Source organism: Eptatretus burgeri, chromosome 17 (assembly GCF_056783735.1).
Source record: "Eptatretus burgeri isolate ZD-2024b chromosome 17, Ebu_testis_v1, whole genome shotgun sequence".
In the NCBI taxonomy this organism is placed as follows: Eukaryota; Metazoa; Chordata; class Myxini; order Myxiniformes; family Myxinidae; genus Eptatretus; species Eptatretus burgeri.
The window spans coordinates 59,803,211-59,813,540 of NC_140977.1; the positions used below are offsets into that span (position 1 = coordinate 59,803,211).

Here is a 10,330-nt window from a genome sequence, read left to right on the forward strand (position 1 = left end):
CGGTCTCTGGATTCACAAATATCACATTCGAAGAACAGCAAGACTTTTTTAAAAGTAAAACAAAGTCCACAGAGAAGCAAAGCGACTAAATTTGGAAATTGTATTTGGGCCTATACCAGATGGACAGAGACCGGTCAGGGATACAAACGTCCGAAGGGGAATTTGGAAGAAAGGGCGAGAAATTCAAATGGAAGCAAATAATGAGTAATGTCTAATTTGCATTTTTACATGTTCAACACATGAGGTCATAATGACAGAATACTCACAATGCAATGCTGACAAAAAAGTTCCGACACAAAATTAAAGTACATTGACAAGGCGAAGCCATGGAACATTATCTGGTTCATTGGAACATGCTGAACGCTTCATCCCCACACGAGAACAGCCGTGCCCACAGGTAAAACCCGTTCCCACCTGTGAACACCCGTGCCCACCCGTCCCCGCCTGTGAACAACCGTCCCCGCAGTATTCCTCATACCTGTGCCCCTTTCAGTTTTTCCTCCAGATCAGCAAAATCAAGGTGTTTGTAACGGTACTTTGCAGCTTTGCAAAGTCGAATGCCGTCGATTATGGACGCGTGGTTCAACTCGTCCGAGAAAACAGCATCTTCAGATGACAACAAAGTCTGATGAAAGGTGAAACGAGAAAGGTCAGATCGTGGATGCAAGATCAGGTATCGATCTTGTCCGAAGCCATCGGCCTCACCTCAAAAAGAGCTGCATTTGCATCAAAGCAGCTGCTAAACAATATGGCTGCCTCCCGGCGATGGAAGGCCGCCAACTCCTCTTCCAACTGCTTGTGCAGCTCCTGTTTAGAAATGAAAAGTACATAATGATGGATGCGAATGAGACCGTCGTATAGGTCCTGACAGGCGCGGAAAGCCCTCGTGTGCACACGGGGACAAAGCAGGCTCACCTGTGTGCCACAGATGAACCGCACGGAGCTGAGACCTGCACCGTAGCGTTCCAGCGCTTGCTGCCCAGCAGCGACCACCTCTGGGTGGCTGGACAGACCCAGGTAGTTGTTTGCGCAGAAGTTGAGAAGTCCTAGAGACGATGGGAAAATGAAAGCAAATTCGATACCACCTCTCGAGTGGCAGCCACAAAAGCACATACTCGTGGTTGTGTTTGCTGTCTATGAATGGAAGTGCTCGCAAAACATCTAAAATGGAGTTCATCTCGGTGTGTATACGGGAAGACAAGAGCAAGTGCTGCAGTTCGTGTAAACAGGAATCTTCTCTGTCATGCCTCACCTGCACACTGTCCGTGCACATCGATCTGTACAGCCTGAGCACTCGTGAGAACTCGCTCGGATTTCCATGTACCTGCGCTACGGATCTCATCCAGCTGCTGTTCTAAATGGCAAGCACAGACAAACGTTACCAAGACACACAGACAGAAAACCCGCATGGTATGGTCACAGACAGCCGCGGTCTGCATGGGATTTGAACCCAGGTCCCCTGCAGATGACAACCCGAAACAAGACAACCGAAACGTGCTTTTCGATAACACAATTGCCACGAGTGATGCGAGACGGTCGCACATCATGGCCTCACTTGGACAAATGTGTACATCGCATGATCAAACTGATGTCTCTTTTCCCCAGCTCGCTCACCAAGAACTGTATGCAGAGCAGACACAGCAGATGCAGAGCGAGACGAGCACGGGGTCATCAAGCTCCGCAGCGTTCCATTCCCGAGCATGGACCCAGACAGGATCGAGACCTTGGAGATGAACATCCGTACAACGTCAGCCATTGTTGCATGTCGTACTGGGGGTGTGTTCGGGTAACTTCGAATCCAGGCTCAGCACGTGTCACGCCTCCACGCTCAAAGCACGCCTACCCTGGAAGAGAAATACAGGACAACTTGGACACAGGTCATTTGGCCCATCATGGCTGTGCTTTATCAACACCACGTCAACAGTCTACCGGGTTAGCGATCTAATTTCACCAAGAGAGGGGGGCAATGCTCGGCACAGTACGTAATTAGGGGTTTGTGTGTGCTGGAGGAGGGTGTCTACTGTCTAAGTAACCAAGATTAAGCACTATGTAACCACCACAGATTGCGACCAGTCACACAAAACACGTTCTGTGGGGGTGGGAAAGTGTTTCCCAGAGCATCACAGGGAAGGGTGTTGCAGTTCCGTGAGGTTATCAAGCAACGCTTTCAAGGATCCAGGAGAATTCTAGGACAACATCAGAGTATGAACTGTTCGTCATATTTACAAGCGAAAATAAATATTATATACATTTAATATAAACACCTCATGACTTGGAGCTCATCGAGAACGTCGTTTTCCGGACGGCACGTCGTCAATCAGCGAGTCCTTAAACATTTACCACTTCTTCTCGGAAACGACACACAATTCCGATGAAACTTCACCACTACCTCCATCACACGTGATGTACCAAAGTTTGTTCACGGCATTAAAAAAGGAATCCATCGGTATTTACTTTCTTCTCCGTGACGTATTTTGTGGGTCATCCACGACTAGCACTGGTTCCCTGGTTATCAGATCCATCCACTACCAGGTGAACACCCTGGGGTGTTGCCCCTCTGTTTTTTGCATACGAAGTCGAGACTTGTCGAAGAGCAAGAACACTGAACGGATCAGGACGGAACAGAACAGTAGAGAGAGGGCAGGGACATTAGAAAGAGAAAAGGGGACAAGCTTGTTGTTGGCTTGGGACCTGAGGGTCCTGAGTTCGACCCCTGTCGGCCGTTCAATTAACACCAGGTGGGTTGACTCAGCCGATCATCCCTTCCGAGGTCGGTGAAATGAGGACGGCTTACTGGTATTGAAGCAGCAGCACAGCCGTGCCCTCAACCAATGATTCTACCCACAACCTTGTGCTGCACATGAAGGAGGGATGGGAGGGGTCAGCAGCAAAAAGGGTAATCCTTCACATGTGCTGAATAATGCATCATTTGGGCACATGTAGACTACATGCACATTCATGTAATCATGCAATCCTTCATTTTCTATCACATAAAATGACTGATTAAATATGTCATGAACCATGACATATTGTTAACTTATGTTAAGTGCAACAATTAGACGAATTCAAATAAATAAATAAACAAATGTAAGTGTATTTTTTTTTGGTATACCTTGTCGAGGCTCGTATGAGAGATAAAGAGAGTCGAGGCTCGTATTGACTTGTATACAACTTTTCCAGGATGTTCTTAATACGTCAAATTATGTATGGATGTTTCGATGATGATTCATGTCGTTTTACAAGTGAAACCCACGAGCTGCCAACTACAACAACAACATAGTACCACACATACATGTACACACACACACACACACACACACACGCACACACAAACACGCACACGCGCAAACATGCACACGCGCTAACATGCACACGCAAACACGCACACGCGCAAACACGCACACATGAACACGCGCAAACACGCACACGTAAACACACACACGTGCAAACACACACACGTGCAAACACGCACACGTGCAAACACGCACACGCGCAAACACGCACACGCGCAAACATGCACACGCACAAACACGCACGCACACAAACACGCACGCACGCTTGGCTGATATCGGCAATTTTTCAGGAATCAGCAGGTTGGAGTGAGTGTGATTACTGACTGTAGTACACACTATATACCACCCAGAAACCTTGTGTACCTTTCACTGAAAAACAACGTGACATTGATATCGACGTTTCAGGGAGATGTTCACAAACATGAATCTTAACAAAACAACTGCGTGTGATGCGTGGGAAAAAAACATTGGGCTCGTTAATTTAGTAAACACGTTCATACGGTAAAGGGCTCAGAAATCGGGTGTTCTTTCACAACTCGCTCGGGATGACGGAGCACGAACCACTCGCTCGGGATGACGGAGCACGAACCACTCGCACGGGATGACGAAGCACGAACCACTTGCTCAGGATGACGGAGCACGAACCACTCCCACGGGATGACGAAGCACGAACCACTCGCTCGGGATGACGGTGCACGAACCACTCGGTCGGGATGACAGAGCACGAACAACTCGCTCGGGATGACGGAGCACGAACCACTCGCTCGTGATGACGGAGCATGAACCACTCGCTCGGGATGACGGAGCACGAACCACTCGCTCGGGATGACGGAGCACGAACCACTCGCTCGGGATGACAGAGCACGAACCACTTGGTCGGGATGACGGAGCACGAACCACTCGCTCGGGATGACGGAGCACGAACCACTCGCTCGGGATGACGGAGCATGAACCACTCGCTCCGGATGACGGGGCACGAACCACTCGCTGGGGATGACGGGGCACGAACCACTCGCTCGGGATGATGGGGCACGAACAACTCGCTCAGGATGACGGGGCACGAACCACTCGCTCAGGATGATGCAGCACCAGTGTGAGAGTGGGTGACTGTGTGGAGCGGGGGGGGGGGGGGAGGAAGTGTGAAGTGGAAGCAGCGTGAGGAGGGGGGGAGTAAAGCAGATTGAGGGGAGGGTAAAGCAGAGTGAGGGGAGGGTAAAGCAGAGTGAGGAGGGGGGGAGTAAAGCACACTGAGGAGAGGATAAAGCAGAGTGAGGGGAGGGGAAAGCAGAGTGAGGAGAAGGGAAGGCAACGTAAGGTGAAGGGAAGGAAACAGAAGGACAAGGGAAGGAAGCATGAGGGGATGGGGAGAGAAGGCAGCAGAAGGGAAAGGAAAGAAGAAAAACTACCTTTCTCCCTGCACACACACAAGTCCTGATTCTTCTTCTGCCTCAGCTTCTTCTTCTTCTTCTTCTTCTTGCTCTTATTCTTAATCTTCTTCCTCCTCCTTATATCGGCACACCATCGTTTTTCGTCTGGAACTGACCCTCTCTCGCCATTACCTTCACAGTTTCTTCCTACAACCTTCCATTCCCGAATCTTACCTATTCTTCAAAAATCCATCAAAAAAATAATAAACCAATCTCACCCTCCGGGTGACCCGTATCTTGCCAAAAGGTGACCACGTGTGACTTCTTTAAGGTCACACTGAGGTGAACAGAGATGCTATTCACCAGGAGCGACTCCTTGAGGAATATCTGCCTACGAGAGATTCCGATGAGAATCGTTCTACAGAGTAACCATGAAAAATATGCGTTTGCCTCATAACGTCACCAAATGACGTCATAATGTCTCAAGCTTGACATATCTATAAAGCACTCATCGAGGTGTTCAATTTGAGGTACTACATGATATGGTTCCTAAAATTTGAAAATTTGACCTTGGGGTCAAATATGTTTGACCTTAGGCGCTAACCATGAAGGTCAAGGCCAATCGCCACCAAAAATTAATCAGCTCAGCGCCAGACCATGAACTATATTCCCTTGAAGTTTGAAGACGATCCGATCAAAATTACTCAAAAAATAAGGGTTTCGTCAACTCCCCTGATTTGCGACAAAGTGACCTTGACCTTTGACCTTGTCCTTCAAATTTTTATGCGCTGAAAGGACCTCTATCGGCCTCTGATATGCGAAGTTACAAAAATTTCCAATGATAACTGTGTTCTGCAGAATTTTTTATACGTGATTACAGACAAACAAACAAACAAACAAAAAAAAACAAAAAAAAAAAACATACAAGCTGACTAACATATCTTGCAAAAACTTCGTTTTGGCAAGATAATCTTCCTTGTATCCTTTCTATCGATACACCTCCTGCAAACACGTCTCTCAACTCTTGCTGATACTTTTCATTGATCCATCAGCTTCACTCTGCGTTTACCGTCCAAATTCACCACACACCTCCACAATTTTACTTCAACCTTCCCTTTTCCGAATGTTACGCAATCCTTATTTAAAATAAATATGTTCACTTTTGACGATACACCTCCCATGGTCACGTGCTTCCCCCGTAACCACACGGTCTGTTTCCACTTTCTGCGTTCACTGATCCAAATTCACCATTCACCTCACGATATTCTCTACAAACTTTCCATTTTAATACCGAATATGATGAAAACTCTCTCTCTCTTAAAAAAATTATACTAACAATAATAATACTAAAAACTATCTCTGATAATGCTCCATCGTCCTCTTTCACACGTGTGGTTCTCATTACTGCATCATAATTCACTACTCTTCTATTTCAACAGACTGCTCTTAATTCGACCTTTCATTCATACCTTTCCGAAAAATCCAAATGTTTCAGCGTTTCTTCTCTCGATTTTCTTCATTCATCTTCATTGAATCCATCAAGAAATGTCTTTAATCGCATCTCTGACCGAAAAAAATTTAAAACCCCAGTTTGCTTTGAGTGTTCACTTTCCATCAACCATTCCTTTTTTTATATTCAGTGCCAACTCACCCCTCTCATTCCTCCCTCTCAAAGCAACCATCACACTCTTCTCCCTCCAAGCCTCCCTCTCACCTTTCTCCCTCAACTCTCCTCACTCACCCTTCTTAAATTTGCCCTCCCTCACTCACCCTTCTCCCACCATTCACCCTCCTCACTCACCCTTCTCAAAGTTGGCCCCCCCTCTCATCCACAAAGCTGCCTCCTTCCCCTGCCCTCTCACCTCCATCTCATCACTCCACCTCTTCAAATCATCAACTGCCGTCTGCCCCCCTCCCCCAGCACTACAGAGCCTGTTCTCCTCCTCATCCGGCCCCTCCCCGAGCTATTCGGCAATATCCCAAACTCTTTCAACAACTCTCCTTACCTCCCCCCCTCCCTTGTCCTCTCTCCCCCTCCCCTCCCATCCGCTGCACCCAAAGTCTCCTCCCCTCTCTCTTCATTAACAATGTGGACCTCAAATATCCGGGGCCTTCGCTCAAACCTTACAGATCTTTCCATACAGGTTTCCACTGACAAACCAGACATTATTTGCCTAACAGAAACTTTCCTCCCCCAAGACGTCTCTGACTCCCAAGTATCTCTCCCTGGTTACTCCCTCCTCCGGTATGACAGACCTGAGCCTCGTCCTGGTGGAGGAATTGCTCTCTTCATCAAAGACTTTATTCCTCACTCTCCATGCACTGCCCTCACTCCCCACACCCCCAGGAATACCTCTGACTATGGCTTCCCCTCCACTCCCACCTCATGTTTATATAGGTACTGTACCGTCCACCAAACAGTGATGACTCCATTTACACCTCACTATCGAAAACATGGACCAACTTCTCTCATCTCATCCGAACTCTCTCTTCGTCATATGTGGTGACCTCAATTGTCAACATGCCAGTTATCTCGGTGTGTTATCTCGGTACCTCTCTCACCTGTCATGGCACTTCAGCAAAACCTTTCTGCAACTCATTGGGACTGACTCAATCGGTCAACTTCTCAACCGGATCTCAACCAATGGAACTCCATCTCTTCGGGATCTGATTTTGACATTTCTCTGCAAATATCTGCAACAATCCTTTGCAAGAAGTCCTTTCTTTCAAGCTTCTGGGTCTCACTATCTGCCATGATCTTTCCTGGGAAAGCCACATTTCCAACCCGGCCTCCAAAGCCAGTCGCTGACTGGGAATCCTCTGCCGTGCAATGTCCTTCCTCGGCCCACCTGAGCTCCTGACCACATACAAAGCTTTCGTCCGCAGCCTGATGGAGTACTGCTCTCCCCTCTGGGCTGGTGCTCTTGCCTCCCACCTTCACGTTGTGCAAACCAAGGCATAACGTATCATTGGCATCTCCCGCGATGAGGCTGAGTCTTTGGGCCTCTCACTCTCACTGCAGGTAGGTTTGGTGGTCTTTCTGTCTTCTACCGTCTCCTCTCTGGTCTCCCCCCCACCCCCGCTCTGTCTGCGATTTGTCCCAACCATATTTCTGCAGGGCGCTAAAGGTCCACCAACAACCCCCTTCTGGTAAAACTACCAAATTCACGAATCACTGCTCACCTTCACTCTTTCATTCCTCTTTTTTTCCCGCCTTTGGAATAAACTCCCTGACTATGTTCAATCCCATTCTTCCCTTCAGGCCTTCAAAACAGCTGTTCACCACCACCTATCACCCCCCATCCAAATCCTCGATCTTTTATACCCCCGTTAATCCACTCCAAACCTACCTCCTTCAAATTCCCTGCTTTCCTTCCTGAAAGTCCCTGTAATATCCATCTTGTATACCCCATTTTCCCTGCCCCATCCCTCTCCCTTCCACAGATTTCCTCATGTCTCTGTTCCCCACTCCCACCCCTCCTGTCTCATGCCCCCCTTGCTGTGCATTGTGTGTTAGCTCTCATAAGAACCTCGACAAGGTATACAAAAAAAAAAGGAAGGAAGCATGAGGGAGGGTAGGCAGTGTACCAGGGCATTACCGGGGCGATAAAATGCGTCCATACAGCAAGGTTTTCGTTTTTTTAACCACTGTGTTCCATGTAAAACCGGGCGGGAGCATTTCAAAATTAAAACCCATGCTATTTCCCTGGCAGAGGCCTGTCTACATGCATGCCCCAACCCATACACATTGCTCCAACCTGCTCGCATGCAGGCACGCAAAACACCCACCACGTTCGACCTCCTTGTGTGATGTCTACATTACTCTTTGTTTTGAGCCACTGCCGACTCTTAATATATTGCATAAACGATTACTACATTAATTTTAATATTTTGTGATGAGAGCAGATCGCACAAAACAGGAAAAGGAAAACTGCGTACGTATTTGGCGAAAAATAACAGACCCCTATTGCCTCTATCATCATGGATTGTAAAAGCAGGTTAGAGAGCATGGTGTTGCACCAAATGAAGTTCCACTTTCTGCACATTCCTTTATCTTTTCTTCACTGAATGTAATTGTCGAACAGTAGAAAAAAAATTTAAGCTTCATGTTCGTTTATTTTTATTTTTTTTAACAATTACACACATTGGTATTTCCATCAGCGAAGTTGACGGGTCTTACTTCTAGTGGTTTTGAAACGAACAACCAAGCAGCTTGGAGAGCGTCGCCAAGTGGCTTAAGCACTCAAGCAAGCATGCCAATGGAACGCCTGGCTTGGCAAGCGATTACCCATTGCCGTCGGTCACAAATCCATGCACCCGAAAACGCCCAAGCAATGTCCGAATTGGACAAATGAACACTTTTTGGGAGTCAAAACTGCTGCTAAGTTCAATTATGGATTTTAAATTTTGTAATTCGGTTTAGTTTAAGAGATTCTCGAGGTTATGGCATGTACGGAAATGAAATAAAGCAACGAACACTGACGTCTCCAGGCTTTTATATGCATTGCAATGTTTCCAGCAATTCGTAGCTATGATGAACAGGGATTGGATAATATGAGTGAGGAAAGTGGAAAGAAAAACTTCATCATGAGGAAATCATTGTGGCCTGTTCCAAGTCAAGGCTTGGTTGAGCAGGCCAAAAAACATGGCGGCTTCAGACCCCAGCAAGGTAACCCAGGAAATGCCTTAAGACCCCATATAGAGCGAGGTGGCCTCGGATGCGCCCGATAAAGGATAGAATTAAATAAGGCCGTTACTTATCTTCAAAAGGGTGCTTTAATTCCCTCAATTTTCAGTCATGCACTTCCTTGGAGTTTTCTTTGTGTGCATGCAATGTTTCAGAGCACTAGGTTTCGTAGTTTTGGAGTTATAGAGGAGACACTCTCACACTGACACACACACACACACACACACACACACACACACACACACACACACACACACACACACACTTATTAGAATAGATACTGTATCTTCTTCTTCTTCTTTCGGCTGCTCCCGTTAGGCATCGCCACAGCGGATCATCTGTATGATCCGCATAGTGATTTGGCACATGTTTTACGCCGGATGCCCTTCCTGACGCAACCCTGGTCGCCTCTTACGACACAGGGATATGGTACACCTATTTTAACCGGGGTATACACCAGCCCAGTACACTGGTACTCATTTTGCTGACCTCGGAAGGATGGCAGGCTGAGTAAACCCCCTAGAATAGATACTGTATATATTGCATTATTGTATCGATTGTTACATCATTACCTCCACCATCTGTGATGGATGGAGGTATATGTTTTCACCCCTGTCTGTCTGTGTGCAGGATATCTCAAGAAAGTTTAGACAGATTCGGATGAAACTTGGTGGACAGGTTGGGTGTGTGACAAGGGCGAATTGAATAGATTTTGGTGAAGATCTGCATTTGGATCCGAGAATTTTTTAAGCGATTCTTCACCATTAAGAGATGGGATCAAAACAATATCCTGTGTTATTCTATATCTATAGTATGCCGTTTCAAAAATTTGTGGATGAGTTGGTGAGGTGACAAGAACAAACCAATTCGATTTTGGTTAAGGTCGAGTTCCAGGTCCTGCCAATCAGTGTGATCCAAAACATACAGTTCAACCTGTTGGAGGCATGCCCTTGATCGAGTGCCAGTCGAGTTGTTCATGGTTC

The 10,330-nt window shown here is 47.0% G+C and overlaps 1 protein-coding gene across 2 annotated transcripts in view; it reads right to left on the reverse strand.

Annotated features, from left to right (window-relative positions):
• Positions 1–2,835, reverse strand: part of LOC147010261 (2-amino-3-ketobutyrate coenzyme A ligase, mitochondrial-like) — a 20,901-nt gene extending 18,066 nt beyond the window's left edge. The window contains exons 1-6 of one of the 2 annotated variants that reach the window (XM_085863145.1): positions 2,265–2,835; positions 1,615–1,844; positions 1,253–1,354; positions 916–1,046; positions 706–807; positions 479–625 (exon numbers count right to left, since the gene is read on the reverse strand). In XM_085863145.1, coding sequence (XP_085719271.1) covers positions 479–625; positions 706–807; positions 916–1,046; positions 1,253–1,354; positions 1,615–1,756 — 624 coding nt within the window. In that variant the 5' untranslated portion in view covers positions 1,757–1,844; positions 2,265–2,835. Of the gene's footprint in view, positions 1–478; positions 626–705; positions 808–915; positions 1,047–1,252; positions 1,355–1,614 lie in introns of both variants that reach the window. The other variant, XM_085863144.1, reaches the window with a different exon arrangement.
• Positions 2,836–10,330: the final 7,495 nt, after the last annotated feature.